This window comes from Sciurus carolinensis, chromosome 8, assembly GCF_902686445.1.
Source record: "Sciurus carolinensis chromosome 8, mSciCar1.2, whole genome shotgun sequence".
NCBI classification, from domain to species: domain Eukaryota; kingdom Metazoa; phylum Chordata; class Mammalia; order Rodentia; family Sciuridae; genus Sciurus; species Sciurus carolinensis.
Window position 1 is genome coordinate 82,698,824 of NC_062220.1, and position 27,161 is coordinate 82,725,984.

The 27,161-nt window shown below is 36.0% G+C and overlaps 1 protein-coding gene across 4 annotated transcripts in view; it reads right to left on the reverse strand.

The window, feature by feature from the left end:
- The window catches only part of Hycc1 (hyccin PI4KA lipid kinase complex subunit 1), a 105,151-nt gene that overhangs the window by 64,945 nt on the left and 13,045 nt on the right, over positions 1–27,161 (reverse strand). For all 4 annotated transcript variants that reach the window (XM_047562373.1, XM_047562371.1, XM_047562370.1 and 1 more), the window contains exon 2: positions 5,513–5,591. In XM_047562373.1, the coding sequence (XP_047418329.1) occupies positions 5,513–5,563 (51 nt within the window). In that variant the 5' untranslated portion in view covers positions 5,564–5,591. The remainder of the gene's footprint in view (positions 1–5,512; positions 5,592–27,161) is intronic.

A 27,161-nucleotide genomic window follows, 5' to 3' on the forward strand; every position in this document is an offset into this window, starting at 1 on the left:
TATAAGGAGTTCATAACATTTCCACCTAAAAGTCACAGATCACCAGATCCCAGTAACTACTGAGTTACATGTTATGACTGTTGAGCTGCTCTGCTTTATGGATTTGGGCAGAAAACTTAGACTTTTCAAACCTGGGAAAAAGATATCCACACCACAGCAAACTAGTTCTTCTGTTGTCATTTAAAATGTGGACCACCAATCACAGCTTGCCAGCACCGCCCACCCACACAGGACACCAAGACCAGAGAGGAATAGGAAGAGACAAAACTCAGTAGGAATTCATAAAGCTCTGGTTGAAATAGCAATAAGGAAAAGGAAAGAAAGAGAGAAAGGAAGGAAGGAAGAGAGGGGAAACAATTCATTATAACAATAACAAAAACCTATCCTTCTAGAGCATATCCCCTTTTTGTAACATTATGTATTATTTTTCCTCAACCAAATGACTTCTCTTCTTCAACTGATCAATCACTCAATCAACTCTAATTCATGTCTCAAGATATCCTAACAGTCATTCCAAGATTTACACTATTTCTTACATATCTCATAACCTTGCATTTCATGATTTAACATGGATTATGATATGTGATATAGGTGTTTGTGTGCATAAATAGGCACAGAAAATTAAACCACACACATTTTCAGAATAAGGACACTTGATTCATTTCTACTTTATTGTGAGCTCCTTGAGGGAGAGAACGGTCTTATCATGTTTCCATTCACATCACTCAGCACAAAGCTCATACTCAAATCTTGGCTAAGGAACATATTATAAAGGAACAGAATAAGAAATATAAGCTGTCACTGTTTACCCTTCAGAGGGTTCTTTCAAAATAGGTCATATTTCACCTTAGGATACAAAAGTGAACAGATTTTTTTTAATATAATAAGAGTTTTGTTTACCAAACCGGTAAGTTAATGGAAACTATTTGGGAACTTTCCACCATTTTCAATAGGAGCAAAATACTTTCGGTGCACTGCTTCCATAAAGAAGAGATTAGGGCATTCTTCAATATTTCAAAAGCAAGTAACTAAAGATCTCCAGGTTATATTCCATTTCCGTAATTTGATCAAGAGTAACCTAACACTGGGGAAATTTATATAAAAGGGAATAATGGGAAAATATACAACAGATTTCTAATCCCTGAATAGAAACCTACAGGCCTAAATTATAAGTATAAAATATATATAGTATATATGAAAACATTATATAAATGCCTAATATACATACCAAGCTACATATATATGTCTAGCATATTTATGTCTATAAAATTTAAGAAAAATTAATTAAAAATACAAGTATTTTTGAATTGCTAGTGAATAGAAAGATTATTTTAATATTATCTATATTATCTAGGTTAAAACTGGAACATTCACTAAAAACACAAATTATAATTCTCAGTGTATGTATTATTTTAGCTTCACAAAGCACAATCTTTTCTGTGAAACAGTCAAAGGCAGAAAAGGACAGCTCTTTTATGAGAAGTCAAGTTTGGAAAATGCCTTGGATTGGAGCTACTACCATTGAATGAAAGAAAGCATATCTTTTTTTTTTTTTTTTTTTTTTTTTTTTGCGGTGCTGGGGATTTGAACCCAGGGCCTTGTGCTTGCGAGGCAAGCACTCAACCAGCTGAGCTATATCCCCAGCCCAAGAAAGCATATCTTAAAGATTAGTGCAATAACTATCGTACATTATTCACAATTCTGTCATTATCTCATCGTATGAATGTCTGTAGAAGCAGGAGGACATAACTGCTATGTTTACAAATGATGCTTTAAAAAACTTAAGATCTAAAAGGGCCAGATGAATATAAGAACTGTTACAGAAAACATTGTCTTATAGCCTACTAGTTCAAATGTACTGGTTTTCTTAAGTACTAGTAAGGTTTCTCATATTTCAGAGGGAGAAATGGAGATGAAAAGTGACAATGGGAAAGTATGTTGAAATTATTCTTGGCAAAATTCAAAGAAGACAGATGCTTCATACTAAAGTATCATTTGGCAGATGGTTTTTCAAAAATGAAAGGAGATGATATGGGTTGGGTAGAAGAGAATTAATGAAGATAGACAGATGGGTAAAGAACCAATAAATAAAACAACCCTGTTCAACAACATCACACTTAAAACTGGATTTTGAGTAACATACTGAGATTTGGTGACTATCAGGAAAAAAAAAAATAGGAGTCTGAAATTCTGTTAGCTAAATCTACACACAGCATGAGAAAAACAGAATATAATTTGAAAGATAATATTATATAAATGAATCTTTGAAAAGACAGAAATTAAACCATTCATGAAATCTTAAAATGAAAAATCCAATTTGTCTCTTCATTGCTTATAATGAAAATACTAATAAGAGACTGAATAGCTTTTCCAAAGGAAAAAAGATCTTTAATTTTTAGATTTGAAATAAAAGATTTGCACAAAACAAACTGCTGTCTCTGTGCATTTCAGAGACTGTTGAGTCAGGTTTTGAGCTTAGGAGTTCAAACTGTCACAATGGAAGAGCATAGAACTAATATCATCTTCATAGACCACCTACTTCAAATTTTCTGAAGACACTGAAATGCAAAGAGGTTATATGATTTGCCCAATGTCATAAAACCACCTAGTAGGAAAATTAGGATTAGATCAAAGGGCATATGAGTGTAGGCCCACTTAATCAATCACAATGACTTTGGCCTTATTAGCATCATGGTTATTATTAAACAACCAAACAGATTTCTCTAAAAATAAGTATGTGCCCCAAAACCTCCTTTCTTAAGCATTTTAACTAAGATATGTAATTTAATAACACAAATCATTTCAAAAGACAAATTACTCTAATTTTAAAAGTACTTAGCAGATTTGTTCCCAAGCAATTTTCTACTTTCTATTACCTCTGGTATGCTGGTTTAGCCTGACAGTCTTGTTCTCTTTATCAAACACAGAGCTGAATTCAACACACATTAACATAATTTAGAATAACACTCAAAATCATTTTCAGAAATGCCTATCAAATTAGTCAAGGAATAGGAAATACCTTTCCTTAAGCTGGCTATAATAAAGACTTGAAGATAATTTAAAACATGTGTCCTACCAAATTTATTGAAAATTGGGTAAATTTAATCTGGGGGGTAGGGAGAAACTAAATTGTATTATTTTTTTATTCCAGGTGGCCTATGATTTCACTCTCTCCTCCCAATGGAAAAATTTCCTTAACTTTACATTAATTTAAAAATTTAATAAAATAGTGCTACCCAGACAACAGATGTCTTATTGATAAAATACTTCTTGGATAGTACTTTCAGCTATTCATACTCTGGCTTCTTTTAGTGGAAGATGGTATTTAGAAAATAAGACCTGGTACACTCAGTGGTACTGGAGTGCCATTGATTCTAGGTCCTTTCTGAAAACAGTGCTAGGAAATATATGTATGTATATATGTATGAATATATATATGTATTATATATTTACAACCCTTGAGTATGTACTGACTCTTCCAATGCCAAATTAACACTTAAGAGTTCTTTCTTGACATGCCCCATTCCATTTTTGTAATTCCTAAGAAATGTTAACTTCCATTATCCTCAATATATTTAATCATTTGTTTGATTAAATTGTTTACTCAATGTAACCAATCTACCAGTGCAACTTCTCTGGCTGACTCTTGTACATACCACCTCCGCCCTCTCAATCCTCCCTACTATATACTTCCTAGGCATCTACACACCAAATCAAGAGGAGGAAAGAGTAAACAAACAGATGGGCAGGGAAGAAAGAGTCATAATTTTCAATTATTTGCCTGGATAGTTGAATTTCCCTATATGACCCACACTTCAATGTGTCCTCGTTTTCCAACCCCCATCTTCAAGAATGGGTAACTGGTTATATTTGTTTTTGCAGGCTTGATTTCACTATTAAATATAAATATGCCCCAGAACAAACGGTACTCAACTGTTAAACTGGGCAATTTCCACTGATCTGCTCCCACAAAAAAGAAAAAAAAAAAAAATCACGATACTGCATAGCAAACCATATTCAATACTTTAAAAGTAGGAAAGAAAAACTTAAAAACATCTTGAATACTTATTTATTACTAAAATAAACTTAGCAGAAAAAAGTAGATGCAAAATTTAATCAAACTATTAAAATACATAGAAAGCACTATATACTGCACACTTTTATAATGGTCTATATTACTTCATGAATCCATATAGAAGGATGCTCAATTCATGACTATAAAAGCTGAGAAAGTAAAAATCTACCCAGACACTCATCAGGATTAGATAAGAGACAGATAAGGCCAGCTGCAAAATGAATAGGAAACATTGTTTCTCCCAAGGTCACACTGCAATTGAAGAGTGTCACAACAATCTCCTTTTTTGAGTGATTATTAAATTCTTACTCACTGAGAATCCTTGTTGTCCAAAATAGGTTATCAAAAACTTTGTTATTTAAACATACGTCAGTAAGAATGAAACATCCCACTCTTGCCTAAAGGATCTAAGTCACATCAACACAGAGAAGCAGCCTTGATTTCCAATGCAGGTGCAGAGCTTCAGATAAAGGGTTTCTGAACACAATAGTCCAAATCCATGTTACCTTTGTAGTTTTCCAGACAGGAAGATCCTGGGTCCACTTTGAAGTCCACACCAATGTGCCCATTACATACAGCTCTGCTTTGTTTTGAGTTCATCAAAATACAGACAACTTTATTTAAATATCACCTATATTCTACTCTTCCTTTTATACTGTTTATCTTTTTCTTTATTTAATGAGATGCCCTCTCTTGTGTAGTCTCCCTCACTGTAACAAGCCCAATAAACCTGATAATGTCAGACTATAAGTTTCTCCCTAAGGTCTTGGGGCTGATGGGTTTGAACGAAATCAAAGTGACAATTTCAGCCCAAACCTTTTACTTCCATGGTTTATGATCATGAAGCTCACACAATTATGTGTTGCATAAGGACAGGAGAAAGGGATTAGTTGGTTTAGGGAACACAATTTTAGTTGTGATAGAAAAGAGTTCATGAGACAAGCAAACATAAGGTTTATGTCCTTCACCAACAAAACAAAGTTTATACAGTCCTTAAATAGCTACTGGATTAGCCAACTAGAGAAAGATCCACTGGTAGAAAGCTGAGCTAGTACCTTTCCATCTTCTCCCCATTGTTGATCATGCACAGTTTCAATACCCTCACCGGTAACTGGGAGAAACATTTTGACAATGAATCATTGATGGTTAGTGGAGAGTCACATCAACATTCATAACCATTCCTGGTGGGATTACCATGAAGGGAGGAAATAAGCAAGCAAATAAATGGATAAACTCTGCACACCACTTGGGAGAAAAAGGAATTAATTTTCTAAAAAAGATTACCATGTGTAATTGCTCTCTATTAAGATATGTTAGAACATACTTCTCACACAACTATTTAGCTTTTCAGTCATACACAATTTAAAAATTCACTGAAATTTAAACACAGACAAAACTTTTTTGGAATATAATTATTAGATTAACAGTAAATATTACCTTAAACTCTGACAGCCATTCCTCCACAACCCCTTTCTCTGAAGTAAACATCTTTCCACATCTGTTCCAAATCTTCAACCTGAAAATTGACATAGAAAAATGTTAAAATTTGAATATTTTTATAGTCATATTATTATGCATAGAGGTAATCCTATAATGTTAAAGCCATTTGTGAAATTAAAATAGTTCAAACATAAATTACTACATTCATTTCAAAACCAATGTGCATAAACAAGATTTAAAATGCAAGTATTTTGACAAAAGTATAAATATCATAAGATGATGAAATTGGCTCTGCAATTTGATTCAGCTTTCAGGAATGCCAGCTGCAAAACATACTAAAAATTGTTCTCTCATATCAATTAAATAATTTTAAAAATATCATTTGTCTTAAAGTTGCAGAAAATATTTCAAAACTGTGAAAATATAGAAAGTGCACCCAAAATTCAATCTATAGAAAGCATTAAAGTAATTTAATTTGCTTATTTTTCAGTTCTTCACAACTCAGTTTCTTGATACCTTAATATTCATTTTTAAAAAATAAAAGTGACAATATCCAAGATACTTACCCTATTTAACAGTACTTATTCAAAAGATTAGGCTTTACATAAGTATAAGTAAGAAGGGAAAACAACAAACAACAACAAGCAAGCTAAGGAAATGTGACTTTTTGTCGGGGAGGGGTTACTGGGGATTGAACCCAGGGATGCCACTGAGCCACAACATCCTCAGTCTCAGCCCTTTTTATTTTTTATGTTAAGACATGATTTCACTAAGTTACTTAGTGCCTCACTAAATTGTTTAGGCAGACTTTGAACTTGGCAATCCTCCTACCTCAGCCTCCCAAACCACTGGGATTATAGGCATGTGCCACTGTGCCCTGAATAACATTTTTATTTCAAGCAAAAATTTTGTTAAAGTACAATCTATTAGCATCTGCATACAGAGTAAACATTTGGCCTTTGGTTTTTTGGGTTTGGCTTATTTTAATTAGCATGATATTCTCTAACTCCTTATAAATGCATTCTACGGTCGTGTACAGCTAATTAGAACAAATTATAAAAAGTTTTTTAAAAGTACATTCTATTTTTCTTCAACTATCCATCTGTATGGAGTAGACTTAGAAACTGTTTCCTCAGGGAAAACTTTAGCTCCATCTAATCTTCCTAACCCCCTGACTCAAGCACAAATAGTGAAGTAGCTTTCTTAACTTTCATCAATGTTACAATGTAGCAGAACCTGAGGCAGAACTGCCAAAAACTGAATCCTGATTGTTCTATTACTTATTTGTAGGATAAACTCTGGGCAAGATATTTGACTCACCTTTTCACCAGTGAAAAAGTTATAACCACAGAACCCATTTTCAAGGGATTATTGTGAGAATTAAATTTTAAAATGCAAATAAAAGCACTTAGTTTATTACCTGGCAATAAAGTATTATTACAGGTAGTGTTTCTGTTAAAGAACATTACAAACCCATATAATCTTTGCTTTGTTGTTCATCAAAGTATACAGATATACCTTAATAAACAACACAGGTTCTTGACAAAGGATATACTCTATTCATTCATTCATGGTGACTTGAGTTAATGTACCTAATTTTTTAGAACAAAAATATAGCTCATTTTTTTCTTGGGTGGAGTCTAACAGAAAATCTCATATTTGCATCACATTGACAGAACTGTATGGACAAAGTTGGCTTTGGAATATTGTCTAAAATGTTACCAAAAGCATGTTAGATCATATTATCTCTTTTAAAGGCCAACAAAGGACAAAATTCACATTCTTGGTCTTCAGTACAGGAAAAACTCTCCTTTAAAATAACTGGGCTGTTTTGTATTATGAGTATTTTGAATCTCATAATTGATTATCTTTGCTCTAATTCTAACAAAATTGGGAGCCAAAGTTTCTTCCCTAACTCTGTTCACATAAAAAGCAGGCCAAGATCAACTTATCTATTACTTTACTTTACATTATTACTCTTATTTCCTTTTACCCTGTATCTACTTAGTTTTACTCATTTATGCATATGTGTGAAGCAAAGTAAATATAAATACACAAAACTTTTCCTTCATATACTCCATTGCTTAATAAATTAGGATGAAATGTCATCACAAATAGAACAACACTGTATCAAGTAACAAAGAATGTGGCATGTAAATTTTTCACAAAAATTCCAGATACCTCTTTACTTAAAATTAAGGCTAATTTTTAAAAGAATCAGTAGGAACTTGCAAAGGACCAACAATAGCAAGTCAACTTTAAACAGTAATAATAGAGCTGTACTTCTAGATAGGAAGGCTTACTATGAAGCTTGCCAAAACTGTAGTAAAATTATGTCCAGTGTGACATTGTCATAAGGGTAGAAAAACAAACCAATGAAATAGAACAGAGTGGCCAGAAACATACCTGCACATACAAAATCACCTGATTTATGATAAAAGAGACATGGTAATTCTGCAAGGAAGATACTGTCTTCTATACTAAGTGAGGCCAGGCCAACTGGACTATTACATGAGAGGGAAAAGAGAACTATGACCCCCGAGCTCAAACTATACGCAAAAAATTAGATCCAGTGGTGTCATTTAATTGTGAATGGTAAAACACAATGCTTTTAAAAGAAAACATTAAGAGAGTACTTTCATAACTTTAGGAGAGGGAAAGATTTCTTAAATAAGAGGCACAAAAGCATTAATCATGGGGGTGGGGGCACAAATTGAACTTCATTAAAAGTAAAAACCTTTATTCATCAAAAGGTACTGCTAAAGGAATGAAAGGCAAAGTCACAGAATGGGAGGAGTTCCTTGAAATTCACATTTAGAAGACAAATTCTTGTATCTAGAACATATAAAGAACTCTTAGAAATTAAAGAAAAGGCAGAAAACCCCATAGGAAAAACAAGATCATCCCTTGACCAAGGGGAAATTTGACACAGGAATGGTGCTCAACTTTGTTAGTCATCAGGAAAATGTCAACTGAAATGTGGAATGAAATACACTGCACACACACACACACACACACATGAATGCACACGCACACCCCAAAGCATGACTGAATGAAAGGCAGATATTACTGAGTATTGCAAAGATACGGAGCAATCAGAATATCCACACACAAGTAGTGTGAATATAAGCTGGTGTGATATCTTGGAAGACTCTTCGGTAATACATACCCCCTAAACTTGAACGTATGCATACTATATGCACCCAACAATTTCATCCATAAAAATTATACCCAATAGAAACGTGGACATATGCATATGTTCAGGAATGTTCATCAGAGCAGCAATTTTTTTAAATAGCCCAAACTAGAAACAAATGTCCATCAAAAGAAAAATGGAGAAATTATGGTATAGCACACAGAGTATTCTACACAACAAAAATATATCTCTATGAATAAATAAATTAAAACAGCAACAGTGTCATAACGTTGGGCAAAAGAAGTCAGATAAAAGAGTACATACTCTATAATTACACTGTATAAACTTTAAGAACAGGTTAAATTAATTAAGTTAGAAGATGGGGTAGTGGTTACTTGGAGGGGGCTACCTCTTAGGTTCTGGAAACATTCTACTTCTTGATCTAGTTGTGCACATTTGATAAAAATTCACCAAGCCTACTTCATGACCTGTGCATTTTTCTGTATGTATATTATACTTTAGTAACACCAGTCAACCCCAGGCCTCTTATTTTCCACCTGATAGAGATCAAATGGGAGCCCTCCTTGCATAGCTGAACTCACTTGCTTATTGTTCATGAACTCAGGGAAAAAAGCAAAAACAAAAACAAAAACTGTCCTTCCCCATATCTCTTTGTCTCCTTTTGCAGAGCTCAAAAGAGAGTCAGGGAAATGACTTCCAAGCAGAAACTTTCAGTCTCACCATCACTCTCAGCCTTAGGTCCAGTGGGACTGAAGTCATTACTCTCTTCATCCCTATTGATGTCAGGCAACACAAAAAGCTACAAACTCCCAGGTTATATTCATCTCCTGTACACAAACCTTCATAACTCTGCACATCCTCTATCTTAATCCTATCTCCTATCCCACCTATCCTAATTCTGAAGAAGGCAATCCCTACATTGTGCCCGCTGCAACTGATAGTCTAGTACCAGCAGACACTGCTTTCCCTGCATGTCTCCTTCTCAAAGAGTGACTGCTTTTCCTCACACAGTCCTGAAAGAAATCACAGGGCCCAGAGGTAAAGGTATCCTCCTTCCTCCAAGTTATTATTCCAGATCATTTTCCTTCTCTCCCATTCAACCACCTAACCAACACTACTTTGAAACCTGTATTACTCGTCAACTCACCCCCATGTCCTGCCCTCCATTTCCAGATGAGCTGAGCTCCAGGCTCACTAACATCCTTTCAAGTCACTCTTACTTAAATTCTTGGCAATTTTTTTTCCTTAAACACAGGACTTTGAATTCCTCCAACAATATTGCCTTCCTCCTTGTCTCAGCTACTTAATCTTATGATCATAACCTAGGTGAGCTGTTCTCAAACATTCTGGCCATGGGCACTTCATGCTCTTAAACACTGACCCAACCTGAACAAACACCTAATGGTCAAAACAAAACAGAAAACGTAGTCCTGAAATATAACCCAAAGTATAAAATAAACAGATATAAGGTCACACTAATATAAATCGATGATTAAGTAAAGAAATGAGATAAATGCTTCTTACAGAAGAAGTCCCAATAATAAATGTAGACCCTTTCCCCTCCAGGAGGAAGAGCTTAGTACCTCTATGGGTAGGCTGGAAACAGTAATTCACTTCCAAAGACAAGCGTATGGAAAAGGGGAAATGGTAGCAGTATTGTGGAAAACACTGCCTTGACCATGGTTAACATGAGCCATGTTGCCATGTGAATATCATGTATGATTTGAGGTGATGAGAAGGACACCTTGCTCTATGATATTCTTTCCAAAACCCCACAAACCCAATATAATTATGTGAAAAACACTAGAGGAAGCTCAATGTGAAGGATATTCTACAAATATCTGACCAGCACTCCTCAAAACTAAGGTCATGAAAAACAAGAAAGAATGAAAAACTCTCATAGACCAAAAGAGACTAAGATGAAACTAAATGCAATATGGTGTCCTAGACTAGATTCTGGAACAAAAAAGGACAATGATGAAAAAACTGGTGAGATACTAATAAAGTCTGGAATTTAGTTAAAAGTCATGTGATAGAATGACAAGGTACAAAGTAATGTAAGATGACAACATCGTGGGACTAAAATGAGGTATAGTGTATAAAGACATTCCCTGTACTATCCTTGGCAGCTTTTCTGTAATTCTAAAGTTATTTGAAATAAAAATATTTTAAAATTATTGAAATCCCAAAAGAGCCTTTTATGTATGTAGGTTAATATTCATTGATATTTACTGTGCTGTAAGATTATAAGAATTGAAAATTTCAAATGATACCACACAGTTTTAAACCACTAAGTCAAGCCAGTTCTTGGAGGATGTTATGTTACATGAAAGAAGCCAGGCACTAAAGGACAAATACTGCATGATCTCATTCATGTATGAAGTCTGAAAAGACCAACTCTGAAGAGCGGAATGGTGCAGGGACTTGGGGTAGGGGAGAGATGTTAGCCAAAGGATATCACGTTTCAGTTAGGATGAATAAGTTCTAGAACTCTAATATATGTGAAAATTGCCAAAAGATTATATCTTAAAAGTTCTCCCAACCCCCCAAAATGATAAGTATGTTAGGTGATGGATAATTACCTTTACTTAATCATTTCACAATGCATACTCATATTAAAAAATTACATTGTACACCATAAATATATATGAATTTTATTTGTTAATTATACCTTAATAAAACTGAACACCCCTCCCCCAAATCTGCATAGGGTAAGACTTTTTAAATTCTTTCAGGTGACAAGTTTCTTTTAACTTCATGAAAAGAAAAATTATCTTAAAAATAAGAGAAAGCCACAGTTTGTTTATCCATTCATCTGTTGAAGGGCATCTAGGTTGGTTCCACAATCTAGCTATTGTGAATTGAGTTGCTATAAACATTCATGTGGCTGTGTTACTGTAGTATGCTGATTTTAAGTCCTTTGGGTATAAACTGAGGAGTGGGATAGCTGGGTCAAAGGTGGGCCCATTCCAAGTTTTCTGAGGAATCTCCACATTGCTTTCTAGAGTGGCTGCACCAGTTTGCAACTCCACCAGCAATGTTCAAGTGTGCCTTTTCCCCCACACCCACACCAACACCTATTATTGTTTGTGTTCCTGATAATAGCCATTCTAATTGAAGTAAGATGAAATCTTAGGATGGTTTTAATTTGCATTTCTCTAATTACTAGAGACGTTGAACACTTTTTCATATATTTGTTAACTGCCTATATATCTTCTTCTGTGAAGTGTCTGCCCAGTTCCTTAGCCTATTTATTAATTGGGTTCTTTGTATTTTTGGTGTAAAGTTTTTTTAAGTTCTTTGTAAATTTTGGAGATTAGTGCTCTATCTGAAGTGCATATGGAAAAGATTTTCTCCCACTCTGTAGTCTCTCTTTTCACATTATTGATTGTTTCCTTTGCTGAGAAGAAGCTTTTTAGTTTGAATCCATCCCACTTATTGATCCTTGCTTTCATTTCTTGCACTTCAGGAGTCTTGTTAAGGAAGTCTGGTCCTAACCCAACATGATGAAGATTCAGGCCTACTTTTTCTTCTATTTGTTGCAGGGTCTCTGGTCTAATTCCTAGGTCCTTGGTCCATTTTGAGTTGATTTTTGTGCAGGGTGAGAGATACAGGTTTAATTTCATTTTACTGGAAATGGATTTCTAATTTTCCCAGCATCATTTGTTGAACAGGCTATCTTTTCTCTATTGTATATTTTCAGCACCTTGGTCTAGTGTGAGATAACTGTATTTATGTGGGTTTGTCTCTGTGTCTTCTATTCTGTAACATTCTGTAAGTCTGCACAATGGAATATTATCCAGCCATAAAGAAGAATAAAACTATGGCATTTGCAGGTAAATGGATAGAATTGGAGAATATCATGCTAAGAGAAATAAGCCAATCCAAAAAACCAAAGGTCAAATGTTTTCTCTGATAAGAGGATGGTGATACATATGGGGATGGGGAGAGTGGGGGGTAAGAGAAGAATGGAGTAACTTTGGATTGTGTAGAGGAAAATGAGAGCGGGAGGAGCAGGGTAGGAAAGACAGTAGAATGAGACAGATATCATTACCCTAGGTATATGTGTGATTACATGAAAGGTGTGAATCTACATTGTGTACAACCACAGAAGTGAAGAGTTGTACCCCATTTGTGTACACTGAATCAAAATGCAGTCTATAAAAATAAAAAAAGAAGAGAGAGCTTATAAATATTAAAAATGGGATTTAAAAAATTAATTCATTCTGTGGAAAAGAGAACTATGTGGATAGGTAAGTATTTAAAGTAATAGAAAATGAAAAGTTAACCCTGTTTGCTTGTTAATTGATACTTTCCTTTGTCCTCATCACATAACATAACATTGTAGTTAAAAAAAAAAAAGTTCTTTATATTTGCCCTGGGCTCTAAGATGAGTAACAGTTATGTCTACAGGCATCACTAAAGATTAGGTAGGACAAAAAATAAAGTGACCACAAAATAGAAACAAACTGTTTCTTTCTACTAGCAGGCAGCAAGAGGCTTTCTACAGTTACTAACCCAACCCTACATTTCATACCTAATATGTAACTTATTAACATTATGGCAAAGTCTTGATTATGTAACTTTGTAGGTTATATAAACCTAATTAGATATATCAAGTAATATTTAAAATATACTCACATCTTTAAAAAAAATCTATATTCTTCTCTAAGGTAAAAGGAGTAAAATTTTAAAAGAAACTTCCTGCTGTGTAACAAAACTTATTTTTCTCAAATATGTTCTAGATAAAAATATTTAAAATTATATTAGAAATTCACTAAGGTTGTATGCAGTACTTCATGAGCAAATTAATCTGTACAAAATTAAATTTTTCTTTTAATATATAATAAAATCATTCTAATCAAGCATCTTATTCTTCAGTTTTCATACTATATTCTTATTTTAACTCTAATAATGGTTACCAGATTTCGTCCTTCAATGTTGTCATTAGAGACACATAACATTAGAATTGTTTTACTATTACCCAATTGAGGAAGAATATACAAAGAAAAATTTGAACTATAAAACAAAAAAATTTCCTTTTTTCTACTATTATTTCATAGCATCTTCTTTATTATGTGGTATTAACAATAAAATAAAACAAAAAATTTCATCCATTTGCCTTATGTATCATGAAAATCAAGCTTCTACAAACTTATAGAACAACCAAATTTCTATACATGGATTATGATATATCACCAAGTTTTAAATTTCTGTTCTATGCAATGAATCCATTGAAGTAGTTAAGTGCTGTCAGATTAATTCTTAGGTAAAGTTCAGGAAAACAGAAGAGAAAGAAATGTTCAAATTATATTTCAGAACAAATTTGATATAATCTTAGAGATTTTTTTGTTTAGAAACAAATCAACTGAAGAGTCCTATGAAGGAGGAGGAACCCAGGAAGGAACAAGGAATCTGTGCTATTTCTTGAAATGAAGGGTTGCTGAATGCCTCATAGCATGAACTACTGCTCAAGGCACAGGGAGAAGGAATATAATTTACAGCGCTAGTAAGAGAGTTTTGGGAAATATTTCCCAAAGCCCACGGCATATATCTTCTCCTCTGAATGACAAAACAAATGCCTGGCTATCAAGAAATAAACATAGATTTTTATTCAGGGAAACATGTTTTGACCAAAGCCTCCCTTGCCCAACCCATGAATAAGTAAGATCACATTGGGATTTCAGTGTACTATGACAACCAGTCCTGTGTTTTTCTGTTGTGAAAGCCAGGGCAATAGAAGGAAAGATAACAATCCCTCTTCTCATTTCCATCTTCCTATTCTTCTTAAATCTTCTAGAACTTCCTAAGAATTTGAACTCTAATAGGAGTTTAGAAAGAAGTATTTTTTAATAACCATGTTGATATCTAGACTGGTCCTACTAACTAATCACTTTGCCCACAAGAACATGACAAACACAATGCCAAAAAACCTCTGAAGCCAGGCCTTAAGAAATCTTCCACCTTCATGCATGTGGAATTCTATCCCTGTGGGAAGCCAGTGGGCATACTGTATGAAGCCCAAACCACCACAGAAGCCTGCATAGCTGAGATCCCTGCTGAACTACCAGCTGCTGCAGCACCACATGCCAGCCATGTGACTATAACATCTTAGATATCGCTCCAGATGATTGCAGAATCTGCTACCAACAAGGAGCAGAATATCTACCCAAGCTAAATCTAGTCAGTCTCATATTTTTAAGAGATAATAAATAGTTGCTATTTGAAGCCACTATGTTTGAGGATGGTTTTTTAGGCAGCAACAGAAAACCAAGACACTATCTTAACCAAACATTTAGGACATATCAGTTTGGTGTAAGGCATTATGGTAAGTCCTAATGGAAAACATTAGGTTGATCAGAGAGATGGTCCCTGCCATCAAGGAATAAACTTTTCTCTGAAAACTTGTAATAAAATGCATTGTAAGCAGGACATAATTCCTAAATTGTCCAATAAAGGTGATTATATCTTCTCATGGGTACTTTTTTGCTTGATCCCTATTGTCAATAATGGCAGACATTATGAAACAATTGGCTAGAATTCAAAGTTTAGAGAACCATGACCACGGAACAAAATAAAACTCACTGACTAATAATCACCTTGTCATAAGTGCTATACTTAATCAGTGGCGGAAGCAATCACAATTGTCACTATACTACATAAAAACTTTTAATTAAGTATAAATAATCTAAATATATGTGTATCCTGATGCCAGTCCCTAGAATCTTCCTGAAATGTCAAATGACTTTATTTAAATTTTTGGCTAAGAAAAATTGTTTCATATGGATTTTTCTGCTTTTTGGTATTAGATCTTTAAATTTTCAAAATAATTAATGTAAAAAACTTTTTAAAAGTAACTACAATAAGGAATTCAGGTTTGATAGGATAATTAATAATCAATAATCCTTATTATTGAGAACTTCAATATAAGATAGGCTGTTGAGAGAAAACAAAATTTTCAAAATAATAGATTTTTTTCCTCTGTCTAGCATTAAGAAAAACTCATAAATTAGGGGGAAAACTAGAATATTTCTAAAGTCCCTGCTTATCCTACAACCATACATAAAAATAAATTATTCAAAAGCAAGTTGACTAAGGTGTGCAATGTAAAGTAATACTTATTACAACTAGACATTTTCACAGACAATGCAATACTTTAATGTTATGATGGGAACATGCAAAAGACCATAAAATCCATTTGTCCAATATCCATGCTGACTCAAACCATCAGATGAACACACAGTTTGCTTCCATAATGTTGATGTTTACCAAAGGGATGATTTTTATTAATATCATGGCAAAATCCAGAGAATAATTCTATGTAAAATGAATTCAAATTAATCCTGAGTTTGGGGATTTACAAAATCTTTTCATTCTACAAAACAGAAGGGCAAGATAGAGATAAGAAATTGGTAACTATACAATAAAACCACCAAGAAACACATTTCCACTCCATTAGGAAACCACAGGTCATAAAGCCCATCACAAACTATGGTATGGAACAGACTGCATTAAAGAAATTGCTGAACCACTCAGGCAGGCATTATTCTAATATCAATAAAGAAGTGCTCATCTCACCATTCTGGAACTTCTTAGCTCAAAGAAATCTAATTTGTCAATAAATTGCACATGATTTTAGTCAAGGCTATTTGAATGCTAGCTCAAAAAAATGGGAGAGAATAAATGTGTGTGTGTGTGTGTGTGTGTGTGTGTGTGTGTGTGTGTATTTTCTGCAGGTTTACCAAGGACAGGAATTGTAGCATAACCAGGACTTAAGAAAACCGGACCTAAAGCTAGAAACTAAAACCCATATCTGTTTTCTAAAGGTAGCCAGTTTATTGTGACTTCTATGCTTTGTTCAGTGCACTCTATTTGCTGACTAGCTTCCTAATTATCCTGCAGTTCTGGTTTAGATATATGTCCTCCGAAAGTTCATGTGTGAGATGATGCAAGGTTAGAGGTGAAATGATTGGGATTAACTGAGTGGTAACTGTAGGCAGATAGGGTGTGGCTGGAGAAGGTGGGTCATTGAAGGGGTATGCCTTTGGGGTATATACTTTGTTCCTGGTGAATAAAGATATCTCCCTCTCCCTCTCTTTCCTCTCCTCTCCTCTCTTCCCCTCTCCCACTCCTCTCTCCCCTCTCGCCCCTCCCCTCTCTCTCCCCCCCCCCACTCTCCCTCCCCCTCTCACTCTCTGCCTCTGCTGCCATATCCAAGGCTGGTTTCCTCTACCACACTCTTCTACCTGATATTCTGCCTCATCCCGAGAAATGGAATTGGATCTATGGAGTAAGATCTCTGAAACTATGAGTCCCCAAATAAATTTTTCTGTCTCTAATTGTTGTCAGGTCTTTTGGTCACAGTGGTGAAAAAAGCTGACCAAAACACTTTTCTATGGCCCATGGTAGTTATTCTAATCCTATCATGAGCTTTTTTCTATTCCAGGCCCACATTCCCCTCTGCAGCAAACTTGTATTTCTCAATTTTACAACTCTAAATTCTTTATATAAACCTCTGATTTTCCCAGTTCTTTATTTTGAGTGTGACTAAAACTGGCCAGTCCAGAGATGGACTGTCCTTGAAATAGATGTCTCCCCTTGGGCCAACATTTGAGACCAAAAGTACAGGATCACGTAGGTACAGGTTTATTTAGAAGGAACTTTGCATAGGCAGAAATGGTAAACATATCTAGCATATACTGCAAACGTAACAGCCCAGAAGAAATCTATAAAGTTATCAGGATATAACATTTCTATCAAAGAAACCTAAAAATTGTATAACTTCCCTTAGCAATCAAGTATCACAGAAAGAGCTTGTATTAGACTTGGAATCAGCAAACAACAAGACCCTTTTTATAAAAACTGCTTCCAAATAAGGCTGCTCTTATTGTGTATTTATCCAATCAATTTTTTAACATCTATTATAATGAAACCTTGTTAAACTAATTTACATATAACAAATATATAAACATTTCTCCAGTGAATGAATAAGTGAATAAAATTATAAATCTTTACTAGCTTGAACCCAGGGCCTCATGCATACTGAGCAAGTGTTCTACCACTGAGCTACAACCCTAGCTCCTTTTATTGTTTTTATTTTGAGACAGGGGCTCACTAAGTTGACTGGACATGTCTCAAATTTGTCATCCTCCTGCCTCAGCCTCCTGACTAGCTGGGATTATAGGCATGTACCACCATGTCCAACTTCTGAGTTTTAAAGACAATATTTATTTCATTAATTAACCCTTCAAGGTAGTTGTTAATAGTTTGGATCTCAAATGTTCCCCCAAATCCTCTTGTTTTAAAGGCTTGGTTCCCAATGCAGCAATGCTCAGGGCTTTTTGGAGATGATTGGATCACAAGGGCTCTGATCTCACCAATGGATTAGTGCATTCTGGGATTTGTAATTTGACAGCATTATTGGGAGGTGGTAGAAACTTTAGGAGGTGGGACCTAGTTAAAGGGAATATTCCTTGCAGACATGCCCTTAGGGACTCTGGTCCCTCGCTCCTCCTCTTTCCCCTCTCTGTGCTTTCTGGTTGTCATGAGCTGAGCAGTTTTCCTCTGCCTTGCCCCTTCCACCACCATGATACACTGCCTTACCAAAGGCCCAGAAACAATGGGCATGAGTCAAAATAAATCTTTCTTCCTTTAAGTTGTTTCGCTTGGATATTGTCACAGCGAAGAAAAGTTAACACAGTAGTTGACAGGATAACATGTGTAAAAGTTGTTCTAGAATCAACTAGATTCTATACTAGAGAAAAACTAAAGAATTACAGAGATATGTTGTAAAGTCATCCATATGTAAGTAATAGAACAATAACAATAAATAAAATTTCCCAAAGTAGATAAAGTCTGGGTGTAGGGGGGCCCAAACTAAGTAACTATCCATGATAAAAATCCAAATCTTGAGTTTCAAGATGGCGGACTAAGGGGCGGCTGCATTTCACGTTGCTCCAGGACGCAAGATTCAAAAGAGGAGATAGTGAGAGACTTGGGACCAACTCAAGGCCGCTGGGTGAGTCTCTCCCGTTGGGGAGGCGTCCCGGATGGGGCGGTGGCCCCGGAACGCCGGGAATTTGTGAAGTGGAGTTGCTCGGCGAGACGCCCCTCCCCTCGCTGGAGCGGTAAACACGGACAACTGGGATCATCGTAGAGGAGGCGGCTCAGCGCAGCGCTTGGACTCGGAGCAACCACTGGGGCTCCGGGCGGCTGCCTGAGGAGGAGCTGCGTGGCGAGCTGTTTAGACCCAGAACGACCGCTTCTGAACACCGGGGGGTTGCCCGGAGAAAGAGGAGAAGCGCTGTGGGTCGCTTGACCTAGGAGTGACTGCATCAGAGCCACAGGCAGTTGCCAGAGGAGGAGCTGCATGGTGAGTTGTTTGAACTCAGAACGACCACTCCTGAACACCGGGGGGTTGCCCGGAGGAAGAGAAGAAGTGCGGCGGGTCGCTTGGTCTAGGAGTGACTGCATCAGAGCCACAGGCGGTTGCCAGAGGAGGAGGCGAGTGGTGAGTTGATTGGACTAAAAGCAACCGCTCCTGAACACCGGTGGCCTGCCTGGAGGAGGAGCGTGGTGGGTCACTTGGTCTCGGAGCCACCGCTCCTGAACACCCAGGGGGCTACCCCGAGGAGGAGGAGGAGGAACAGGGCGGGTCACTTGGACTCGGAGTGACTGCCTAGGGCTACGGGCGGTTGGCGGGAGGAGGAGACGCGAAGTGAATTGCTTGGGCTCCTAGTGACTGCATCGGAAACCCGGCCGCTGTCCGGAGGAGAGGAGGAGGTGTGTGGCGGATCTCTGGGTCTCAGAGCTATTGTACGGGGCTCCAGGTGGCGGCTCAGAGGAGGGGCTGCATAGCCAGGCGATTAGGTGCAGAGCAGGGTCCCAGGACCGGCTTCTTGGTAGAAGAGCCGCACAGAGACACGCCTAGGGGTGGAGCGAAGTTTCCAGGACTGCGGGCAGATTCTCTGGGAGAGGCAGCCTAAGGAGACTCGCCTGCGAAGGGTGAGGCTCCCAGGCCCAGGAGGTAGGTCCGGGCCCCTGGGAACGTTGCAGAGGAAGACAGCCCAGCCCAGGCGGTAGTTGTAGAATGAGGGGAACCTCTAGGAGGGGAACTGACCAGCAAGACGTCCCCACCGAGTGAGTCTTCCCTGCCGGGTGAGGTTTTCCCACAGGGTCGGTAAAACCAGAGACACAGGCACAAACAGGACTTGCCTCAGCCCGCAGCCTAGTTCCCTGTTGGATGACCATTGGTCAACAAGTGGAGGCACCTCTGCCCACTAGCAGGGAATATACACCACCTGAGGGTCACCACCCCTAGAGAGGCAGCTTCTTCGTGGAGCTCCGCATTATCAACTTCCTCCAAGACTTCAGGCTACTGAAGGATAAGAGGGGATATACTAGCAATCTTCAGGGACATTATAAGTCAATAGAGGAAATCTGCAATATCTTAATGACCCACTGATTCCTGAACAATATGAGAAAACAAGGGAAGAAAATGCCCCAAACAAATCTAGATGTTACATCAATAAAATCCAACGACAGCATGGCAGAAGAAATGACAGAAAGGGAGTTCAGAATTTACATAATTAAAATGATTAGGGAAACAAACGATGAGATGAAAGAGCAAATGCAGGCATTGAATGATCACACCAATCGACAGTTAACAGAGCAAATTCAGGAAGCAAAAGATCATTTCAAAGAAGAGTTAGAGATATTGAAAAAAACCAAACAGAAATCCTTGAAATGAAGGAAACAATAAACCAAATTAAGAACTCCATAGAAAGCATAACCAATAGGATAGAACACCTGGAAGACAGAACTTCAGATATTGAAGACAAAATATTTAACCTTGAAAGCAAAGTTGAACAAACAGAGAAGATGGTAAGAAATCATGAACAGAATCTGCAAGAACTATGGGATATCATGAAAAGGCCAAATTTGAGAATTATTGGGATTGAGGAAGGCTTAGAGAAACAAACCAAAGGAATGAATAATCTATTCAATGAAATAATACCAGAAAATTTCCCAAATCTGAAGAATGAAATGGAAAATCAAGTCCAAGAGGCCTATAGGACTCCAAATACACAAAATTACAACAGACCCACACCAAGGCACATTATAATGAAAATACCGAACATACAAAATAAAGACAGAATTTTAAAGACTGAGAGAGAAAAGAACCAAATTACATTCAGGGGAAAACCAATACGGATATCAGCAGATTTTTCAATCTAGACCCTAAAAGCTAGAAGGGCCTGGAACAACATTTTTCAAGCTCTGAAAGAAAATGGATGCCAACCAAGAATCTTATACCCAGCAAAACTTACCTTCAAATTTGACGATGAAATAAAATCATTCCATGATAAACAAAAGCTAAAAGAATTTACAAAAAGAAAGCCAGCATTACAGAACATTCTCAGCAAAATATTTCATGAGGAAGAGATAAAAAACAAAGAAGCATATCAGCAAAGGGAGGAATTACCCTAAAGGAACTGTCAAATAAAGGAGGAACCAAGATGTGTCAAAAAAGAAATAAATGAATAAATAAAAATTTAAATATGAACCAAATGACCAGGAATACAAATCATATCTCAATAATAAACCTGAATGTTAATGGCCTGAATTCATCAATCAAAAGACATAGACTGGCAGATTGGATTAAAAAGAAAGATCCAACAATATGTTGCCTGCAAGAGACTCACCTCATAGAAAGAGATACCCATAGACTAAAGGTGAAAGGATGGGGAAAAACATACCATGCACATGGACTCAGCAAAAAAGCTGGAGTATCCATCCTCATTTCAGATAATGTGGACTTCAAGCCAATGTTAGTCAGAAGGGATAAAGAAGGACATTTCATATTGCTTAGGGGAAGCATAAAACAGCAAGACATAACAATCATAAACATCTATGCCCCAAACAGTGGCTCATCCATGTATGTTAAACAAATCCTTCTCAATTTTAGAAACCAAATAGACCATAACACAATAATACTAGGGGATTTTAACACGCCTCTCTCACCACTGGACAGATCTTCCAAACAAAAATTGAACAAAGAAACCATAGATCTCAATAACACAATCAATAATTTAGACTTAACAGACATTTATAGAATATACCATCAAACCAAGAGCAAATACACTTTCTTCTCAGCAGCACATGGATCCTTCTCTAAAATAGACCATATATTATGCCACAAAGCTAATGTCAGCAAATACAAGAAGATAGAGACACGACCTTGTATTCTGTCAGATCATAATGGATTGAAGTTAGAAATAAATGAAAGAGTAAAAAACAGAAACTACTCCAACACCTGGAGATTAAACAATATGCTATTATATGATGAATGGATAACAGAAGATATTAGGAAGGAAATTAAAAAATTCTTAGAGGTAAACGAGAACAAAGAAACATCATATCAAAATCTCTGGGACACTATGAAAGCAGTACTTAGAGGAAGATTTATTTCATGGGGCGCATTTAATAAAAGAAGTAAAACTCAAAAAATAAACGACCTAACACTACAGCTCAAAGCCCTAGAAAAAGAAGAACAGATCAACACCAAAAGTAGTAGAAGACAGGAAATAGTTAAAATCAGAGCCAAAATCAACGAAATTGAAACAAAAGAAACAATACAAAAAAATTGACAAAATAAATAGTTGGTTCTTCGAAAAAATAAACAAAATTGATAAACCTTTAGCCACATTAACAAAGAGAAGACGAGAGAAAACCCAAATCACTAAAATTCGGAATGAACAAGGAAATATCACAACAGACATGACTGAAACACAAAACATAATTAGAAGCTATTTTGAAAATCTATACTCCAACAAAATAGAAAATTTCGAAGACATCAACAGGTTTCTAGAGACATATGAATTGCCTAAACTGAACGAGGAGGACGTACACAATTTAAATAGACTAATTTCAAGTAATGAAATAGAAGTCATCAATAGCCTACCAACAAAGAAAAGTCCAGGACCAGATGGGTTCTCAGCCGAGTTCTACAAAACCTTTAAAGAAGAGCTCATTCCAATACTTCTCAAAGTATTCCATAAAATAGAAGAGGAGGGAACCCTCCCAAACTCATTCTATGAAGCCAATATTACCCTGATACCTAAACCAGACAGAGACACATCGAGGAAAGAAAATTTCAGACCAATATCCTTAATGAACATTGACGCAAAAATTCTCAACAAAATTTTAGCAAATCGCATACAGAAACGTATTAAAAAGATAGTGCACCATGATCAAGTGGGTTTCATCCCAGGGATGCAAGGTTGGTTCAACATCAGGAAATCAATAAATGTCATTCACCATATCAATAGACTTAAAGTCAAGAATCACATGATGATTTCAATAGATGCAGAAAAAGCATTTGATAAAATACAGCACCCCTTCATGCTCAAAACACTAGAAAAAATAGGGATAGTGGGAACGTTCCTTAACATTGTAAAGGCCATCTATGCTAAGCCCATGGCTAATACCATTCTTAATGGTGAAAAACTGAAAGCATTCCCCCTAAAATCTGGAACAAGGCAGGGATGCCCTCTCTCACCACTCCTATTCAATATCGTCCTTGAAACTCTAGCCAGAGCAATTAGACAGACCAAAGAAATTAAAGGGATACGAATAGGAAAAGAAGAACTCAAACTATCCCTATTTGCTGATGATATGATTGTATACTTAGAGGAACCAGGAAATTCCACCAGAAAACTTTTAGATCTCATAAGTGAATTCAGTAAAGTAGCAGGATATAAGATCAATGCTCATAAATCTAAGGCATTTTTATACATAAGCGATGAATCTTCAGAAAGAGAAATCAGGAAAACTACACCATTCACAATAGCTTCGAAAAAAATAAAATACTTGGGAATCAATCTAACAAAAGAGGTGAAAGACCTCTACAATGAGAACTACAGAACACTAAAGAAAGAAATTAAAGAAAACCTTAGAAGATGGAAAGATCTCCCATGTTCTTGGATAGGAAGAATTAATATTGTCAAAATGGCCATACTACCAAAAGTGCTATACAGATTCAATGCAATTCCAATTAAAATCCCAATGATGTACCTTACAGAAATAGAGCAAGCAATTATGAAATTCATCTGGAAGAATAAAAAACCCAGAATAGCTAAAGCAATCCTTGGCAGAAAGAGTGAAGCAGGGGGTATCGCAATACCAGATCTTCAACTCTACTACAAAGCAATAGTAACAAAAATGGCATGGTATTGGTACCAAAATAGAAAGGTGGATCAATGGTACAGAATAGAGGACACGGACACAAACCCAAATGAATACAATTTTCTCATACTAGACAAAGGGGCCAAAAATATGCAAGGAGAAAAGATAGCCTCTTCAACAAATGGTGCTGGGAGAATTGGAAATCCATATGCAACAGAATGAAACTAAACCCATATCTCTCACCATGCACGAAACTAAACTCAAAATGGATTAAGGATCTTGGAATCAGACCAGAGACCTTGCATCTTATAGAAGAAAAAGTAGGTCCAGAGCTTCAACATGTCGGCTTAGGACCAGACTTCCTCAACAGGACTCCCATAGCACAAGAAATAAAAGCAAGAATTAATAACTGGGATAGATTCAAACTAAAAAGCTTTCTCTCAGCAAGGGAAACTATCAGCAATGCGAAGAAAGAGCCTACAGAGTGGGAGAAAATCTTTGCCAATCATACTTCAGATAGAGCGCTAATCTCCAGAATCTATAAAGAACTCAAAAAACTCTACACCAAGAATGCAAATAATCCAATCGACAAATGGGCTAAGGAAATGAATAGACACTTCACAGAAGAAGATCTACAAGCAATCAACAAACATATGGAAAAATGTTCAACATCTCTAGTAATAAGAGAAATGCAAATCAAAACCACCCTAAGATTCCATCTCACCCCAATTAGAATGGCGATTATCAAGAATACAAGCAACAACAGGTGTTGGCGAGAATGTGGGGAGAAAGGTACACTCATACATTGCTGGTGGGGCTGCAAATTAGTGCAGCCACTCTGGAAAGCAGTGTGGAGATTCCTTAGAAAACTTGGAATGGAACCACCATTTGACCCAGCTATCCCACTCCTTGGCCTATACCCAAAGGACTTAAAATCAGCATACTACAGAGATACAGCCACATCAGTGTTCATAGCTGCTCAATTCACAATAGCCAGATTGTGGAACCAACCTAGATGTCCTTCAATTGATGAATGGATAAAGAAAATGTGGTATATATATATATATATATATATATATATATATATAATGGAATATTACTCAGCCATAAAAAATGATAAAATTATGGCATTTGCAGGCAAATGGATGAAACTGGAGAATATCATGCTAAGTGAGATAAGCCAATCTCAAAAAACCAATGGACGAATGATATCACTAATAAGTGGATGATGACACATAATGGGGGTGGGAGGGGTTAGTGTTAGGGTTAGAGTTAGGGTTAGGGAGGGGGGCAAGAATGGAGGAAGGAAGGACTGTATAGAGGGAAAAGAGGGGTGGGAGGGGTGGAGGGGAAGGGAAAAAAATAACAGAATGAATCAAACAACATTACCCTATGTAAATTTATGATTACACAAATGGTATGCCTTTATGCCATGTACAAACAGAGAAACATCATGTATTCCATTTGTTTACAATTAAAAAAAAAAATCCAAATCTTAACAAGTTTAATATGGGAAAAGAATAGGGTCTACGCTGAGAAAGGTTCAGATTTGGTCTTAAGATAGAAATCTCTGAAATATATAATAGGAGAACCACCAAGGAGGAAAGAGTAAATATGTATAAAAATTAATTATCACAAAGAATATGATTGTCCAGGAACACAATGCAGAAAACAAAATAATTTCAATGGAGTGGAATCATTAAAAGTCATGTTTTCACTACAATCTAATGGAGAGAAAAATAAAAGCAATGATGTAGGCAATATAGTTGCAATTATAAAGGTAAGAAGAAAAAATATTTCTGTTTATTATAAATGAAGACAATACCATCAATGGTAAATTTTTCACATTTAACTTTCTCATCAACAAACCAAGGTATCAATTACCTATTAAATGATGAATTATACATATTTCCATTGCCTTACTCTGCCCTTATGCCTATATTCCAATGTGAAAACTATTATATATTAGCCAACATTACTTACAAAAAAATTTCTAATGTGATTCTTTGAGTGGATTCATACATATTTTATGTTGTTGGCTTTAACCAAAGAAATGACCTTGAACTCAAAAGTACTTTTCAGTTTCCTTTAAACTAACAACCTTCTCTAGCATGCTTGAAGTAAAAATCATATTTATAAATGTTTAAAACTATAATATAAAGTAATAACTTCATTGCAAGAGTGCAAAGAAATGACTTTTATTATGTACTAGAACATTCTTAATCATTCAAGAATATAAATACAAGCTGTCTTTAAAAGTAAAGCCCTCTGGTCCATTTTCTTGCCAAAGCATTTCTTAAATATGTGATTAAATAGCTGCCTTTCAACTTGTTAATCAAATAAACCATAGGATAGTTAGGAAAATTAAGGGGAAAACATTTTCTTTTCATTTAAGAAAGGTCCTCAACATTAATTATTTTTAACATCAAAAATCCCCAGAAAATATTAAGAACTTTATCACCAGTGTACATAATTCTAAAATTCATTTTTCAAAGTCATAGTTTTTAAAATAAAATTATATAACAATTACAGGCCAAGTTCAGTTCAAATATTATTAGCATAAATTCATACAGTATCTAATAAATAGTTGTTGAATAATGGAATAAATTTCACCCTTCATAATGCCTGTCAAATCTACCATCTGCTCTCCATCTCCACAGCAACACCCTGAGTCTGGGCTCTTACTGCCTTTGCATAGGCTGCTCACATAGCACTCCTGCTCCTGGTCTCCTTCCTTCTACAGTACACTAGGCCCATTACCACCATACTAATCTTCCTGAAACACCACTTTTCTCCTGAATGTATCATAACATCAGATCTATAAGATCTTCCACAGTAAACTCACCCTATATTATGGCCATAATTTACCTGTCCGAATTTCATTTACCATAATCTCCAAAATACACCAGGTCATTCCAACCTCCATGTGCTTCCCATTCTGTCTTCCTTTTATTCCTTGGCTTTTTATGGACTACCCAGGAAAAATTCAGCTCATACTGATGAGTTATATGGGTTGGCAAGGCAAACTGTCAGGAGAGAACTGTATCTGTGAGCCATAACAGCATCATATTATGGTTTTAAAGATGGATTGGTGAATGTAGATAACCTTGGCTTAGAAAATTTTTCATTAGAATTTTTCAAAATTCTAGAGTCCATTAATTTAACTTAGGTACTTCATTAAATATAAAAATATCACAAGTTAATTATTTTAAATGAAATATTGGGTAGAAATCTGTAAGAGCAATTATTAACTGAAATAAGATTTTCTAAAATGTTTGTACCATCTTTTACAAAATACAATGA